Consider the following 19,173-nt stretch of genomic DNA (forward strand, 5'->3'; position numbering starts at 1 on the left):
TACGGGTCTACCCAATTAAGAATGCTACAAATACGAATTACAAGTATTGTATATGTGGACTAAAATTAAGTAAGAACGAACTTTAGATACCGTACACCACTAAAGAGGGTGTGGTGTTAGATAAGGTTATGTTAGGTTATGAACACGTCATGCTTCACCTTAAAGCCTAGTACTGACTCCGACTTTCGCTCGAACAACTGTCAAAATGCATTATAAAAAAATGGCGACGAAGAAAACACATACCATAGAAGTGGTACTGAGTAATATGAGCTACTATTTTGGTAGGGACATATCGCTGCGTCAATAGAAATTTCGCTTCAATTAATTGCAAATATAAATAATTGCTCATGAATTGGGTCACAAGCAACTCTGTTGTTGCCTTTTTTGTGTGTCGGTGTTTGACTTTTGTTTGTGTTACATCGTTCAATAGAATGCGCCACATTCGCAATCAATATATAGACAATTTTCTTGTGAATGATCTTAGTACTAGACTTAAGGCTGGTGCTATGTTCGCTTTTCGCGTTGAAAATAAATATTTTTTCAAAAGTCCCTGCAGACCAATTTATTTCTAATGGATTATATTTTTATTTCTAGCGGCAAAAGTACGATGCTTAATATTTTACACAACAGTTCAGAAACTGCAATGGTTTAATTTCAACGTTTTATCACTTCTCAATATTGGTTAACGAGGGTCAAGATATTGACAGTGTTCATTCACAATAGCAAAGTGTTTGAAGTCTAAGAGCTGTGTTTTGTATGCATTACTTTAACGGTTCATTGCCTTCCAATATTTGCTGCATTTTATTTTAATATTGGATATTAAAGCCATGAAGGACAAACATAAAAACAAAACAAAAATGTCAAACAAACTGGATCATCCAGTGCAAGGCTGTTTGTTTTACATCATCTGGTAACATCATTTGTCAACCTGTCAAAACAATATTAAGAAAAAAAGTTAAAATATTTGTAAAATTTACAAATAACAAGTAAAAGCGTGCTAAGCTCGGCAGAGTCGAATCTTTGAAAACTTTTTCAAATATATATGAGTTATATCAAGTTATTGACTGACAAGTACGGTCCATACTTGTCAATTGCTTGCGGCGTCGCACTGATATAATCTTCGTTAGACGCGTACAGTTCCCAAGCTATTATTGAGCAGTTTGACCTATTTCCCAGGATCACTTACAACAAATTTCCCATCTCTTAATGTCAAACCGTTGTAATTTTGTAGTTAAAAAACTGGAAACACTCATCAAATTTTTTGCGCTGCCATATGGCAACGCCAGGGCGGTCCGGGTTAAGAAACTACCGTCATATCAGAGAGAGAGAGAGCACTGTTTGGTATTCAATTTCAATGTGAACTAAACATTTTAACCCACGTTTCTTGTTAAGTCTGCTCCTATAAATGGTTCATCCAATAATCCTGCTCTGCATGTCATTATCCTTCAGTTTGAATTATAAATGACAGAGCTTTTCCATAGAGCACCATTCAATCACTCATTACAACAGCACTAGTGATGTATTTTTGTTTATTTCTGTATAAGAATATTCATGTTGTGCTACAACTTTACCTCGCCTGTGAAAATGTATAGCCACCTACATTTGAGGAAAAAAATCGATATTTTCCCCTACGTAAGTTGGCCCATCGAAAGAATCCGACCTGATTTACATTTCAACGCGACATGGCAATTTTAGTTCAATTTTAACAATATAAGAGAAAATATCAAAAAAAATCCAAACGTTATTCGCCGTTAATTTTTGCCACAGGTGACAGAAGAAGAAAAGAAAGCTAACGTGTTGTTGACTACCACACAACACTAGATGTGTTATGGCTTGGGTTGGTGGCATTTGAATTTCTAAAGTATGAAAGGAAGTAGAGCAGCGCCACCAATGCAGTTTATTTGGGCTTCTCACATTTCATTACTTGTTAGAGATGACTGTTTTTGTTCTTTTTGTGTTAGCGCTTGGCTAAAAATTTACAAAGCAAAGCAAAGCATTTGTTTTCCCAATGACGTCATTTTTACTTTTTAGCTGGTGTAAATTCGTCATGGTTGTTTGGTGGTGAAATCCTTAAATTATGCTTCATTTTTGGTGAGTGAGTTTAATTCACGCGAAGGGTAAACGCGTTTGCATGCAGTTATTCTTGCTATTGTTCCTTTAATTGCTGAGACTGGCACTTTTTGTGTTTGCATTTTTTGTTTTTTGCGTTGTTTTTGGCTGCCATCCAATGTGACGTATGGCGTATTTGCGGCATGACATATTTGGGAAAAGAAATGTTGTTGTGAGTTTTTATTGCTTCTCTACACAAACATACAACCAATGACTTAAATCACATATTGCCCATACACAACTTGTTTGTTAGTGTAGTTCGACATATGCCTGTCCTAAATGGCTGTAATGAAGAAAATTTCCTTATTTTTTGTGTCGTGTATAAGATACATTAATGTACATATACGCAAACTATTAGTCATTGTCACTGGTTTGAAAAAGCATATATTTTAGTATAAGAATATCATGCGAAGAAACTAAGGCATACTTTAAGGGTGAAGTGAAAAATGTTGAGTAGTTCTCATTAAAAGTGGCATTAGATTTTTGTATTTGAGGCGAAACTTGAATGTTTTCAGAGGACCAGTCTAGGATCGAGTAGAGCTGCACCTCTCTCCGGAGGCCAAGTACCCCCTCGTCTTTCTTGACCAGAGACATAGTCGTAAAAGGAAAGTTGAGACGTCGGGGTCTTAGGTCAGAGACGGTAGCCTGTTTTCTTCCGTCGATTCCCATCTTTGGATGTCTGGTGTGGCATTGGGTTCTGGGCAATGGTGCCCTTCGCAGGATTTTCGGGAAGGTAAAGGGTACCGTGGCGGTGCTGATCTCTAGGGCAAGAAGAAGTGCCCCGAGAGAGGCGTTGGATATTATACTCAATCTTAGGCCTTTGCACTTGTATGTTGGGTGTGTAGCAACGAAGATTGACTACTGTTTTGCCGGGGGAAATGAGATGTGGCGGCATGCTATATGCGTTACGACGGATTATTTGCCAGGAGGGTCTTTCCTTTGCAAATGGCAAATTTGGTCATGAACATTCCATTAAGAAACAGCGGGAATACTTCTCTCATAAAAAAGAGTGCTCCCCGACAGAAGTTTATTCTAAATGATAAGGGATCTTCTTTTTTTACCCAGTTCGGATGGCGTGCCGCTTAGTAGAGAAGTTTATACGGCTGATTACAACTACTAAGTTCCTCAACCGGCACGGGATAGCTATGAACACCACATAGGCTGAAGCATTGAGGTTTGAGCTGTGTGGAGTTCATTGCTGCCACGAGAAGCTTAGCTGCGAGCTACAGGTTGCGGATAGTGGAATGCCCCATACGGAGCTGCTGCAACGGCAGTGGCGGACAACGAGCGGTATAGAGCGGAGGAGAGTCTCAGCGAGAGGTCGGGCGGCACTGGCGTTTGCACTAATACTGAGTGCCTATGGCGCTCGATATGATAAGGCGAGTTATTTGGCGCCTTTAAATAACCAATGGCCAATGAACAATGTTCCCGCGGCGATCGGCCCTTTGGACCGGAACGAGCTTGCTCAATTACAGGAGCTTGACGAGGATCGCCACCTCCACATGAAAATGTAGCCACAACAACAACAACTAATTTTTCCATGAACATTCACTAAGAAACTGGGTATACTTCTCCCATATCAATGAGTGCAGCCTATTAAAGTTTAAGCTCAATGATAAGGGGCCTCTTTTTTATGTGGAGTCCGAATGGCGTGCCGCTCATAGTTATCCGGTGCCGGTCCTTCGGTCCCCTGCTTGTTTACGTTTTACGGATTTGCATCGTACTATGGAGGCCACCGTAGCGCAGAGGTTAACATGTCCGCCTATGACGCTAAACGCATCGGTTCGAATCCTGGCGAGACCATCAGAAAAAAATTTTCAGCGTTGGTTTTCCCCTCCTAATGCTGGCAACATTTGTGAGGTACTATGCCATGTAAAACTTCTCTCCAAAAAGGTGTCGCACTGCGGCACGCCGTTCGGAATCGGCTATATAAAGGAGGCCCCTTATCATTGTGCTTAAACTTGAATCGGACTGCACTCATTGATATGAGAGAAGTTTGTCCCTGTTCCTTAGTGGAATGTTCAGGGGAAAATTTGGAAATTTGCATGGTGAATATTTCTTTTCCTGGTGAATATTATTTTTCCTATTCTAGAGCGAACACAAAGGATCTAAGGTCTCTAAGTGTAGCAGCTAGGAACAAGCCAAGTCACTGCCATCTGACTTCATTCTCAGAGATTGGTTCTGGGGAACCATATATATAATTTTAAAATTTTTTTTTACCAACACGCAGAGGATATCCCTTATGGATGCAATGCATAAATTTCTGGATGTCAAAGTCAGCTGGCAGTGGCGTCAGTCTGTCTTTTACCATGTCAAATTCGATCAGAGAAGTTGTTTAGTTTCCAACAGAGGTGGGCTTTTCTTATCAGAACTGTCTGAACTGGTATTTCTTGCTTTGTTTTATTATGGTACTGGTTAGACAAGCCGTGAAGGGCAAAAAAAGAACGCAAAAAAAGTTGCCAGTGCAAGTCTGTTTGGTTGCAATGCGAACCTGTCAAAACAATACGAGGAAAAAAGTGAAAATAATTGTAAAATTTAGAAATAAAATTTGCAAAACATGTGTGGCCATAGAAGTCTAATACAATGTATTTGATTTGTGCTCGCAATTTTATAAATAATTGGCTTTAATTTTATTTTGCTATTCACAATAGAGGATTTATGGGGGTGGCCACACTTATTTGTGAAAAACATATGGCAATCCTGACAACAGATGTTCTACATAAGCCTGCACTGGTAATTTATTCAGAACCTCGTTGTCCTGGATAGATGTCATTTTCATACAAATTTCATTGCACTGCACTATAAAGTACTAAAATAAAACACAGCTACAATTCGTATATCTTTTTCAAGCTGAAGCCGCTATTCCAAGGCATGTAGTTGTCTTATGACATGCCACTTTTTGGATTCACATTAGAGCTGGCAAACTATCGATAATCGCAATATCCAATATTTTCGATAGTTTTAATAGTAAATATCGATAGAGTCGATACTATATCTCAAACGAAAATGAGAAGTAACAAGTAAAAGCGTACTAAGTTCAGCCGGGCCGAATCTTGGGAACCCCCCACCATGGATTCCGCTAAAATATGGGAGCTATATCAGGTTATAGACCGATTTAGACCGCACTTGACACAGTTGTTTGAAGTCATAACAGAACACTATGTGCAAAAGTTCATCCAAATTGAGGTTTCCAGGGGCTCAAGAAGTCAAATCGGGAGATCGGTTCCGCTTTGCAATCTCCAACCATCTACACCAATATTAAGTATCTCTGGAATATTACAAGCGGCTAACCTTATGCGTTCCACCGCGTCGTGATTTCGAGAGACGGACGAACGGACATGGCTAGTTCGATTCAGAATGTCGAGACGATCAAGAATATATATACTTTATGGGGTCCTAGATCAATATTTCGAGGTTTAAGAAACGGAATGACTAGATTAGTATACCTCCATCCTATGGTGGTGGGTATAAAAATCAGGAGATCGATTTATATGGATGCAATATCTTTGCACAGACGAAATAAAACCAAGATTAATAAAGTCAGTTGTAAGTCATGAGTCGTTAAGAAATCATTGTACAAAATGTTAGCCTAATCGGATGAAAATTGCGCCCTCTATAGGGGCAATGTATCTTAAAGGATGCATTCAGTGTTGGATTGCTTATTTTTGTCTAATTTTGCAAAAAAAAAATTACTTTTGCGATAGTATCCATCGGAAAAATATTAATCGATATTCAGTCAAAAAATGAAATATCGATAGTACCATCGATATTTTGACAGCTCTAATTCACATGTAATTAAAAATGTTTGTCAAAATTTTCAATTATTATACGATTCATCATGTTTGCTATCAAACCTATATGTTATTTTCGTTTGACGTATCCTAAAAATGTGAGCAAATCTGATCTTTTTATACGTAAAAATTGTTAAAGTTGTGTGAATTTGTGAAAACAATTTAATTTGGGTTTACTTTCATTCGACTGACAACAAAAAACAGCTGATTTCTTTATGTTTTTGTTTGAATGAATAGAGCACGCTCTAAACCAAGAAATTACATGTGCTGTTTTGAAAAGTGATTTTCATATGCTAGTTTGCTAAATTTGACATTTCATAAGATACCTATATACTGTAATGAAGCCTTAAATATTATAGTTTAAATTCTAAGGCATACTTTTGGGATAAAATACCTGAGTTGTGATAGTCCGTTGTGAAGCAGACAATTATTTCCTTAAACTTGCAAATTACTATCATTTTGTGACAGACAATTTTAGATCACAGATTCGCGGAAACCCTACCCAGATGCTATACTTGCAAGTCCCCTTATTATTACTCTTCTCTTTTTTACGTAGTTTTAAGCTTATATTAGCTACTTATTTCTTGCTCTTGCTGAAGGTCAAGCGGGAAAACGCCTTGAGGCAAAATATGGAGTGGTAACTATGAAACCAAAATAACGTGCCGTTGAACAGTAACGGTGTGGCAGCAAAGCAATTACCAGCCATAGAATTTATTAATGAGATTTCGCGTTATAATTAGTAATGCGGAAAGTACAAACAAAAAAAAAAGAATTGCAAAAAAAGAAACTTAAAAATTCGCATGCCCAAAGTAGTATATGTACAAGAGGTGGTCTCTACCATGGTTTTTTTTTTAAACCACGAAGACACCTACATTCCTATGAAAGTCATGCAATGAAAATGTAAACCGGCCGGTATTTCGGCCATAATTGTTGGCTGGATGAAGTGGTTGGTTGAATAGATAGACGGCTACATAAAGGCATTCATAAATATTTATAAGTACTTGTATAGTGGAGATTTAATTTATTTCATTAATCCACAAATACTCCAACACAATTCCAGCATGTAGTGACTTTTTTGGTACCAACCACGTCTTAAATGGTTATTTAGAAATGTATAACCACTCAAATGTTTGATGGTATTTGGAAAACCAAATTTTAAGAAGAGTATTTTTCTTCAACAATTTTTATTTAAATAGCTATAGTACATCATATTTATTTTTGGTTGAATAAAATGAGTGTTTTGTATTGATCGCAGTATACAAGTACATACCTACTTTTCCGGAAAGGGAAGTGAATGAAATCTAATTGTATACAAATCAAATCCACAAACGATGCCATATGGCTAAACAACTATTATTAATTGTATCCATTGTTGTATACATTTACCCTTGAGGGTAGATGGTATGTATCATTGAAAACAATTAACAATAGTAGTCGTTCTGAAGAGAAATGAAGAAATATTCTTTTAAATAATACTGTAAGGATTTGGTGTAAACATATGCTTTGTAATACCAGAAAATGGCGAAAAATTTCCCTATAAGTAGATATGTATATTCTTTATAGCTTTCAGTTATAATCCGAAACGAACAGTGGCCCGGAAAGTAAAAAAAGTGGATTGACAACTGATCCAAGCATCATTAATTGTTCCAGACAATTTCAAAGGAGGGCACCCTTTCCTTTTCCCCAAAATTGCTGTGACAAGACATTTGTTGCCCTAGCCGAACTCAGAGGGGAAAATCACCGCTGAAAATCTTTTCTGGTGGTCTCACCAGAATTTGAACTCAGGCGTTCAGCGTCATACGCGGACATGCTAACCGCAGCGCTACGGTGGGCACCCGATCATTTGCGTCCTTCTTCAATTTATGACATGTAGTTTCGAGTATTTACCTTCAAAAGACTACTGGAGCTTCTTCATTCATTCTGACAACATGACCTAGCCAACGCAATGATTGTATTTTAATGCTACTATGTCTGCTTTCGCAAGTACCCGTGCTTCGAAACCATACAACTACACTGGTGGTATCAGTGTCTTGTATAGTGTTATTTTTGTCTGTCAAAGAGTGGCTTGTTTCCTGAACTTCTTGTCTAGTATGGGTATACGTTCTTCTAGCCAGATCGCACACAGGAGCTAATGCATACGCCTTATCTGTTCAACTGGTAACCCATCGGCTCCAGCTACATTGTTATTTTTCAGTCGGGTCATTCTAGTTGAATCTCATTCTGACTAGGCGGTATACATTCTATATCATCGTTATGTTCAGCAGTATCATTGTCCTGTCAGATGCCAGCAGCTGAGATAAAAGTTCTTTCAATATCCTTACCACACTATCTGCAGCACACCATAGTGCAGAGGTTATCTTGTCCGCCTATGACGCTGAACGCCTGGGTTCGAATCCTGGCGGGAACATCAGAGAAATTTGCAAGCACACTATCTGTATCTGTGGGGGAGTCTCTTGGTATCCAAGTACGGGTTTCGCTGTATTTTCCATGAAGTGAGCAATAGTTTATCATTGCGCTGTTATATCATCGGAGTGTTCTCATTAAGCTGTTGGGTCAGACGAGTGAAGTATGCCGTTGCCATCTGTTGCATTTGCAGCTTTTTGAGGTCCAGCTTCTGTTCAGTGTTAGATCGTACATACAAAATCTAATATTTTTCCTTTTTTTGTAGGATTTTAGCAATGAAAACGAACCAAAACTTGAAAATAAATATGCTTACTAACGGACACGACCATCCGTTTCAAATTTCGATCGCAGTGTCCAATTATTATATAAGAAAAGTTATTTATTTTAACTTAGCATCTTAACTTAAAAAAACTAGAGATTTAATAAAGACGTTCCTATTTTTAAGTCTATTTTGCGTCTTTAACTAACGTACACTGTTGTCTTGTCCCAAATTAAATTTGCTAGCATTCAACGATATTTTGTCCTTCATTTTAGATTTTTGTCTTTAATAGCAAGACACAAAGTTCTCAATATGATGGCTTAGTTTGCTTATCTTCGGCTTGAATCTTTAGATTAGGACAAACATTTTTTTATTGTAATTAGCTCGCCACGCTTAGAAGGGTACGAAGTTTTGCAGCAGAAAGGTTATGATCTGAATCTATTTTCGCTCCACGTATCAATGATCAATTTTGTTTTTCACTTCTTGATCGGACGCCAACCATGATATCTTGCGAATTTTACGATGTTGAACTCTGGCGCTGCTAAATACCATGTTTTTGTCGCGGTAAAGTCTATTACACTCAATCCATTATCGGACGTTTTCTTTTTGGAAGCAAATTGTCCGACCGCTGGATAAAATTCTCCCTTTTTAACTGGACATTAAAGATTCCTAGCACGATTTTAATGTCAAGTGCGTCGCAGCGTTCATATGTTCTTCCTAGGTGCCCAAAAATTATATCCTTCAAGTGGTCTTCTCATATTCGTTAAACACTCCATTGATTTATAGATTCAGTTCTCCAATTCATTATGCTGTATTGGGTCATCTCAATAAGTTTTCTTATCGACAACTCTGTAGAGTTGTCCATATGTAATTTTTTTTAATAGGCGTTCAACGCGTGTTCATGGACATAAAACTAGGTAGGAACGAGACTATTTTCTTTAATTTCTTAGGATAGAAAATAGATTTTGTTTATATTTTGCCAAACAATTAGACAAGCACAGCATTATGATCAGCTGTTTTGCACATCTCAATAAGTTGTTGCAGCAGAGTTGCCATATAACACCAAATTTCATAGGAGAAACCCTTTTAATAGTAACAATAAACGTATGTATGTTCGGTTCTTTGACTAAAAAAGAATCGGTTCGTCGCTTTATGTGGGAACTACCTACATGAGCTATGTAAAATTGCATGGAAATTATAACAACAAAACACTGTCTGCAAAGTTTTGAGCAAAATCGGATAATAAATGCGTGCTCTAGGGGCTCGAAGTTGAATCAGCAGATCGATTTATTTGGGAGCGACAACTAAATATGGGCTGATTTGGCCTATAGGCCCAAAAATCCCAGCCAACCTTCATCAATAAAAATTTGTATTTGTGCATAATTTGGAGCGGCTGTCTTACTCGTTCGGAGTATATCCTGCTAAAGATAGTCGGATATGGCTCGATCAACTTAGAATGAAATTCGGTCATAAACCCATATTTGAGATGTTTACAAACAGAATGGCGAAGAAAGGTATTACAAATTTGTAAGCCCGAAATTTCAATATTAAACAAAAATATGCTTGCATTAGTATTCCCTAAAGAAAATTCCTTTGCTTTAACTGGGATATAATTTGAAAATAAAATAATACTTTAAATACTAATTTTTCCCCTGTGTTAGAGCTTCATAATATTGGCAATAAGATAGTGTATTTGCCCTCTCATTTTAACTCAGTTTACCAAGCAAATCTCTTTTTTTTGTTATTTATTTTCACATTGTTATCGTCTGTACACTAATTATTTAATTTTTTGTGTTTTGCTTTTGTGGTTATGCCAAATATTTGGTTCGTATCCAACAACATGAACTGCATGCCTAATCAACTTATCCATGATACAACAACAATTGCTTTTAGGTGCAAACAAATACAACAGGTCTGCGATGAGAGTTGCCAGATAATGATGAATGGCAAGTACTGTTATTATAGGGTCTGAGAAGTAAGGGATATTTTTTTAACAAATATTATGGATTTGTTTTAATTGCGGGGAAAAATCGAAAAACTTTAAATTCTCCATATTGTGTTTTTATGAATTTATAAGAAAACCAAAGGCGGGAAAAAATTTCTGTTTTTATAAAAAGGTTAGTTTTTGTTAAGTTTCAGATTCACTAATACAAAATCTGTTGGTTCCGCGAATATTTGGTTTACAAATTTGTAACCCCGTAGAGTAGTGATGTGACTTATTCACAGTATTAATGCCGCTGATTTATCAAAAAAGTTTAAATTTTGTTGACAGTTGCTCTTAAAGCTTATCTACCTTTCGTTGAAAGGCCGATACCCAGCTCTGGGGACATTTTTGTTGTCATAAGAAATGCATTAACATATCTTAAATGTTCTATCAGACGATGTGTATTTGTTATGTACAATTTAGCAACTCTGAAAGTTGTACAAAACATTTTTTGTTGCACATATGGGTTTTGAAATAAATATGTAATTTTTTTGAGCTCTATTTGATTAGATACTTTTTTACACCATGAAACCGATTTTTGACGCCTAAAAACACTGTAGTTGTAAAATAGGCCACATTATGATCGTACTCATCGGCACATTATGATCGTACTCATCGTGTGTACGTGTTGATTAGAGCTTTTGCCAAAAACGGTACATCGATTTTTTCTTTTTTTCATTTCATTTAATTTTCCAAACCTTTTTTCTCTTGTTATAACTTTATTTTGGACAGAATGTGTTTTTCAATATCTGTCTAGTAATTATTATACATTTCTGTGTAAACGGTAATCGATAGACGCCAATCATTGCAAAAATCAAAAGATTTCGATTTTTCAGCCATGACTGATAGTTATGTGTAGATGTGTTTTCACCAATACTATTAAAATGACCACGCATCATGATGTGCCATGTAAACTCAGCATAAGACATGTATGTATCGTTGTATATCACTAATGTACCGGCCCTAACCAAGCATATCATTTTTTAGAGTGTCAATGTATTTGTTTGCGTGTTTACGTTGAACAACAAATAGTAAAAAATGTTTTAGAAGAAATTATGAAAATTCCCTTATTTAGCGAAAAATCATAATAGTCTGGCAGCTTTAATCTGAAAAAATATCTAATATGATAATAGTTGTATAAGTTCGAAGCCAACATGCTTGAGTTGCAAAGCTTTTATCATTTGTTATTTTTGTCGATGTGCCTGCCGGTCGTCATATATCCCCATTTCCAGTGGGGGGCTGTGTGCTTTTTTAACCTTGAAAAAATACTTTTTTCATTCAGCATGACATGCTTTCACTTATTTTTTAGAAAATCCAAATAAAAAAGCAAATTCCTAATCATGATGACTGTTAATGATGATAAGAAGCATTGTTAAATAAATGCACTTATGTGAAAACTTAGCAAAATGTAGGGATTTTGTTTTTGTAAGAGATGCTAATCGGATTTGTTGCTATCATAAGCCGCTAAATTGAATTTCTAAGAAGTTTTGTAGACAATTGTCTGTATAGACAACTGGATAATTGTAGAATTAAAAAATGTTTATGGGACGGAAAATTTAAAAATAAAACACATGTACATAAATAAATGTTGTTCTTTAATGGAAAAATTTGTATTTGTTTCACGCAACACTTTGCAAGACTGACTGTAAGGATTTTTTTGCAAATGGTATTTAATGAAGCTTTGCAATTAAAGAATTTACATTTTTGAGTAACGTATAGGTATTAAGACATATAAAATTATTTAGCAAATACGACAAATTGCTAAGAAATCAGTAACACACTCTATGGTAAAACAACAAAAAATCACAATATTGTTATTATTGCATTTTTAAGTGGCCTTTTGATACAACCAGCGCTGAGGATAATGTAAAAGGGGTCTCGACATTTTGCCATTTGCATATTTTGTGTTTCGTATCTCTTTAATTAGATCTTTTTTAGCTTTTGTTCCATAGTGGCTAAAACAACAAGCACACACATTTACTCTCTCTCTCTCTCACTCTGTCTCTCACACTCACTCTGCCCCCCGTTCTCTTGACTTGGTGTGATAATAAAGAATGTTTGTTGGGGATTAACATGGTTGTGTTGTGAATTTCTTTCTTTCTTGGCGAGGGTTTCTAATTTTAGTCATTCAGCGGCCGACCAATTCGCTTTCGGGACGAAAATAAATGCCAACAAGACTCTCCTTGGTCAGAACGTCTTGTCCGTCCGCCTGCTGGCCTGCATATGTAGATACTTACAAAATACAAAAGCCAATAAACCTATAGATTTATACAAGTTTATTGACTCTTTACAATAAAAATTGTATTGTAGGTACATACAATATATGTAAAAATCCCATTACGAATGCATTGATGTCAAAGCTCAGAAGAAGGTCTTTTTTTATATGCAAATCGATTTGATGATGAATGTACCTCGTTTGCAAATTACCCATATACATATCTACATGTTCATACATACATATATGGATGTTTGTATAAAGAGTGTGCGTGTGTCTAGCGATTTCATCTGTCGTCATTTGTTAGGAATTTTCATAACAATTTGTGGTTTTGAGCTTTTTATAGTTTCCTCTGGAAATAAATTCTACTGGGTAGTTTACCTACACATATGATTAATAGTGGTTATGTATAGAGTAGTGAGAGTTTAAATCGTTTCTATTGAGATTTCATTCAACGTGTACTCTTTCCAATGTACGACTTTGTATTAAGGTATATAGCGGTGTGCAATTATTTTACACTTGTTCACTTTTGTCTAGCCACAAGCCAGCGTTTGAGTACACTTGCATTTTATGTCATAGTCATCAGCGAACAATACTTAATACGATGGCCGCAGCCATATGTTTGGTAATGCTTTAAGGCCGGTACGTAGCCCTAGCGAAATACATTCACATAACCCACCATGAAAAAGTGTTTTAACTCGGAGGCCAGTCTGACCTGACCCATTGTGATCAGTGTTGCCACTGAAGAAAACTATTTCCTACCAAAACTCACTAAACCTGGCACATGTTTTATAAACAAGAAAATGCGGCATTTTTTATATCATCTGAAAAGTATTGAGCATACTTCAGCTATGTAAAAAGGCCAAAAGGGTCGTGCATGTCATCTCATATGACGGGGCTAGACCTAAGGGTCCGAACATTAACTCAGAGAAGACTGAAATATACCTGTTCACGAGGAAAACGAAGGTGGAGTTATCTTGGAGGTAATCGTAAGTGATATGTCGATAAGCGCAAGCTTAAAGTCTGGCCTGAATCCGAGGATAGTCCACGGCTCTACAAGAGCATGATTAGACAAATACTTACTAACACCTCAGTAGTTTGGTGGAGTGCGATAGAGAAAAAAGTGCAACATAAAGATAAAACAACAGGTTCAGGGAATATGTTGTATTGGCAAAGGCGGGGCTATGAGGACCACGCCCACTAGGCCACTGTAGACTATTCTAGATATCCGACTCATAAACATACAGATTAAGTGTGAGGTAGCCACAGGGGCTATACGACTTAGGGCGATGGGAGAATGGATAGAGGATAGGAGCAGGTCATATTGCTATTGCAGCATAACCGGAAACCTATAAGGAATGAAAGAGGTTTTGGATCGGATAGTGGTACAGTCATCGATTGATGGAACTTGATGAACTATTGCCAACTGGAAGTTCAGTTAAGGGCGTGGACGACCAAAGCGCATGTAGCATTATGGAACTGAAATGGTCGGTATGACGACGAAATACCTATGGGGAGGTACGGATCGTGAGAATACAGCCATTACTGAAAGTGAAAGGATGTAATATTAATAAAAAATCTTCAGCAACTTACTTGGTATTTATATCTTGGGAGAACCTACCAAAAATTGATCTCCGTCTCAAAATGCCAAAAAATGGCAACACTGATTGCTTTACCCTAGAGATATAAAGAAGTGTGGATTAAAAAAAGAAAAAGTGAGAAATTTTCAAAATTTAATTAAAAAAATTACATGAAGAAAGTCGGGGCTAAGCGTCTATCCGTCACGCTTCTTCATATGTGCATTCGAGGAACATCGATCCGCTCTCATCTGTAAGTGTCAACCAGTGGTCCTGCTCTCAAGGCCTTAACAGAATGAGCGTCGCGTTGAAAAATGTAACTGCAAACAAGTGTGTAAAAAAATCGACTGGCAAAAATTAAACAATTCTTAGCTTTGACGACTAAAAACATTCCTTCACGTGTGGCAGCACAGAATGACACTGTCATTCAAGCGTCAAAGTTGAAAAATTTTAAAGTTCGGCATCCATGAACAGACTCACATCTCGTTACCGCCACCGCACTGGCCAGCCTCGACCAAGAGAGTCACAGTGCAAAGTTACCGGGGTTTCCAGCAATGGACCAAGCGAAAGTGGGTTATATGCATTAGCGTCACCAGCCAGTCTGGCGGTAAAGTCAACCAGATAAACGGGTTTTTTTTATCCACCATAGACCATAGACATTCACGCTACGCCAACCTGATAAAGGCCAAAGAGGGAAAGATCGGCACTTACCATCTTTTTGCCGATTACAAAGCCGCTTTCGACAGTTCTATACGTTCAAAGATGTTTCAAGCCATGTTTGCTATCCATTCAGAATTCTTAGGGCTTTGCGGGATAACGGTAACCGTGCCTTTAGGAACCTCTCCGAACTGTTCCGACATTTAGTCAGCTTCTCTTGTATTCTCTTTAATATTCTACTAGAGAAGTCAACACATGCAGCTCGCCTCTATCGCTGGTCATCAAGAGCAGTTACACTCGCGTTTGAAAAGGTCGAGAAAGGCCAGTTAAATTGGGTCTGGCAGTAAATGCAGATAAAACTATGTTGATGGCAGAAATTGAAGAGTGAGTACAGAAGATCGTTTGATTCCTTAGTCGAACTGTATTATGAGTTCGACTGATGGACCAAGAGTCTGACAGTGAACTAAGAAAGTAAGTAAGAAAATCTGTCATAGGGACCCAATGAGATTTAAGACCGTGCAAGAACGAACTTGGACATCACGACCACACCAAAGTCGGCCATATATTTTATTTGACTATTATGGCCGATCAACCGCTTCTGAAAATTCCCAAGAGAATAACAACCGGAAAGACCCTCATCCGACCTCGATTTTTAATATCCACGGAACTTCTCTGAGAGCATCTTGTAGAGAGTTACTTCTCAACTTGATGCTCTCAGAAAAATGTATTACCTACTCAAATTTTTTAACGACCCTCGTTGTCATAGAATAATGATCACGATTTGATGAAATAACAACACCAACTTTGAAAACGTTAAGAGCAAATTTAAAATCAAATTGAATGAATGTTTTCAAATCAATTGCACTTGGTGAAAGAGAGTAGGCGGTCATAGTTTTAATCTCAACGCAATATTCGCGGGTTTCGCACTATGCCGCATTTAAATTTTGCATGTCGCGCGTAAGAAGGCAACAGAAAAAGCACACACAAAATCATTGAATAGGAATGACTTTACTCAGGGACCGGATGGACTGAAAGGCATGGAGGGGCGGTTAGCAAGACGACACACGATCGATGTTGGTACTTAAATTTAAATTTAAAAAAAAAATTCAACTTTATGTCTGCTGCCGCCTTGTGCCTTGGGTTGGTCAACGACTACATTGGGATTTCATCATTTCGACGGGACCAAAACCGAAACTGTGTGTTTCCAAGAGATGGCCGAATAATGATGATTGTGATGGTCCATTCTGTCTGTCCGTGCATCTTTCTGTTGGGCTTTTGAGTGTTTGGAGGGGTGCGTCCGCGTTTTTTGAATGTTGAGACAACAATTCACCAAAAAAATTGTCGCGTATATTTCTGCTGTATATGCCTTTCGTTCATGCTATTTTTTGCTTTTTTTGTTCTTTTTCGAAAGAAAAAAAATCGACATTTCATTGTTGTTGGGGTTTTCACTCTGTCGCTCTTAGAGGGTATTCCTCTTCCCCAACACCGAAAGCGAGGAAATAAGGCAAAAATAGTTTAATTTTCCGTTTTGCTCTGTGCTGTGCGGTGATGATGATCATAATGATGAGATGATGATGCTGCCGCTTCTGTTGCCTGTCTTTTCTCATCATCTCGTGGTGTATTTTTGTAGTTTATAGGCAATTCTTCCCTTCAGTTTGTCGTATACCGTAATCGACGCACACGGTTTTCGAGAACTCTTTCCTGAAACGAAACGAATTTTTTTGTAAATTTTTGTGTTCCACAAAGGTGGGGGATTAAAAAAGAAACAATCAATGATATCAAACAGTGTTGAAATGAAATAAAAATTGAAAAAAAAGAGAGATAAAAAAGAGATTGTCGTAAAACAAAAAGATTTTTATAATAATCAAATTTGAATGCGAGTGATTGATTGATTGATCCAACACACAAGATAGTATGAGTGCAGCGACCCAAGGAACATCACTAATTCAAATAAAAAATGTTATATAATTATTAGTGTTGACTGCAAAAAAAAATATAAAAAGAGAATTTGGCAAACATTTGCTGTCTGCCTTGTCATTTTTGTAATAATAACAGCGTCTCTTGTTTTACCTGAGCCTGCTGAAAGGGACACAGAAGCAGAAGGCCAATTGGCCTTAACAGAGGCGGTCAATACCATTATTTTGTTTGTCACTTGTATTTACATGTTAAACACAACAAAAAACAACAAATCCTTATCTTTAGGCAAAAAATAGAAAGTTTTCTACCCTCGTCGAAACAGCTGTTCTGATAACGGCATACAACTCAGAGAAAGAGAATAAGACTCCTACCATTTGATTACTCTCTGCAACTTTTCAAATTTGATTATCCGTTAAACGTTTCAATGACAGTTAACCAATCGCCTTCAATGACTGCTGTTGTAGTTTCTACTTTTTTTCGGTTGTTGTTGTGATATTATTTTAATATTCTTTCTTTTTAAAAAAATCTTTTTAGTTTTACTAAAAAAACGATCATAAAGTTAAGTGTAATTTGTTAAAAATATAACAGAAAATGGCTGCCTTAGAACAACTAAGCGAAATCTTGGCTTTATTGTCGGAAATTAAAGATATGCCAATGAATCGTGAATCTTGTAAGTATAGTTTTGTGCTGTTGTTGTTTTTTGAAAACGCTAAAAATAGCACTAAGTGACTAGAATATTTTATTTTATAAATTTTTGTAAGGAAACATTGCTATGCTTATTTATTCAATGTGAAATATTAGTTCATTAGTTAACACACCATTTATGGGAGTATAAGGTATACCCGGAGAAAAAAAATCTAGTAAATTTAATAATTGAAAACAAAAAAGGTCTATTATCTATTGTCAATAATTCGTTTAAAAACTCATTAAATCCTTGAAAATGGTTGACGGTGTTTACCAAAATATTGGATAAAAATAAAATAAACAAGTAAAAAGGCGTTAAGTTCGGTCGAGCCGAACTTTGAATACCCACCACCTCGGGTATATATGTTAACCACCTTCCGTCAAAATCCGGTGAAAAATACATACCTTATGCCCCATAGCAGCTATATCGAAATATGTTCGGATTTGGACCAAATAATATTAAGTACAAGTCATTGTTCAATTGTGTATAACAAAATATTGATCATTTTTGTAGTTATATCTAAAAGAAAACTGATCTGAACCATATACGACACGGATGTCGAAAAGCCCAACATAAGTCACTATGTCAAATTTCAGTGAAATCGGATTATAAATGTGCCTTTTATGTGGCCAAGACTTCATCCAAATCTAGATCGTACAATAAATGCGCCTTTTATGGCCCTAAAACCGAGAGATCGGTCTATATGGCAGCCAGCGACGTAGCCAGAGGGCTTGGGCCCGTGGGCCCCACCCACATCAGAATGATTTTGTCTAAAGAAAAAATTTTAATTAAATTTATTCTAATTTCATTAACTTTCAATAATTTTCAATAATTTCATTAACATTTTTATAATGACAAAATTTCATATATATATATATAATATTCTACAAAGACAACATTTTGCTGAGGCCAGCAGTATAAACAAAATTTTAATTACATTTTTTCTAAAAAAAAATTTTTGTTGATACTTTTCTAGAGACAAAATTTCGGCAATATATCCTCGAAATTATTTTTTTAACACAAAATTTCTTTCAAATTTTTTCTAAAGACAAACTTTTTATAAAAAAAATGATTAAATTTGTTCTAAAGACTACATTTTTTAAGCACTAACTTTCAGCGAAAAACTCTCTAAAGACAACCTAACATCGAGTTTATTTTTTAAAATCAAAATTTAAATTTTGCATAAACATTTTTAATGTTTTTTTTATTATGCTTATCTCAAACTACATTTTCCTAACATTTTTTCTAAAGACAAATTTCAATAAATATTTTTAAAAATTAAAAAAAAAAATATTTTGAAATTTTCTCTTTACATAAAAGAGACGCGTGATTGGCTGATTAACGCCCAGCCCAAGCGGCTAAAGCTAGATTCATGAAATTTGGCACAAATGTGGGTCTTGGGTCGTAAACACGCGATAAGAAGGGGTTTTGTGATATTCGTACGTTTAGGTACTAATAGTACGAATGGCGACTTTTTACCCGGCGCGAACAGATGTGGGTAGAATTATGATTTTAGGCTCAAATTAAAGAACGTCCCAAAAAAATATAATTTGGCGAAAAAATTTCCCAAAATAGT

General features: G+C 36.4%; 1 protein-coding gene across 4 annotated transcripts in view; it reads left to right on the top strand.

Annotated features, from left to right (window-relative positions):
* Window positions 1-19,173, top strand: part of LOC106082573 (reticulon-1-A) — a 61,349-nt gene that overhangs the window by 19,966 nt on the left and 22,210 nt on the right. The window contains exons 1-3 of one of the 4 annotated variants that reach the window (XM_013245178.2): window positions 15,858-15,952; window positions 16,626-16,741; window positions 17,447-17,582. The exons of the other annotated variants lie outside the window; for them this stretch is intronic. Coding sequence (XP_013100632.2) covers window positions 17,504-17,582 — 79 coding nt within the window. The 5' untranslated portion in view covers window positions 15,858-15,952; window positions 16,626-16,741; window positions 17,447-17,503. Of the gene's footprint in view, window positions 1-15,857; window positions 15,953-16,625; window positions 16,742-17,446; window positions 17,583-19,173 lie in introns of those variants that run through there. 4 annotated transcript variants of the gene reach the window in all.

This window comes from Stomoxys calcitrans, chromosome 3 (genome assembly GCF_963082655.1).
Source record: "Stomoxys calcitrans chromosome 3, idStoCalc2.1, whole genome shotgun sequence".
In the NCBI taxonomy this organism is placed as follows: Eukaryota; Metazoa; Arthropoda; class Insecta; order Diptera; family Muscidae; genus Stomoxys; species Stomoxys calcitrans.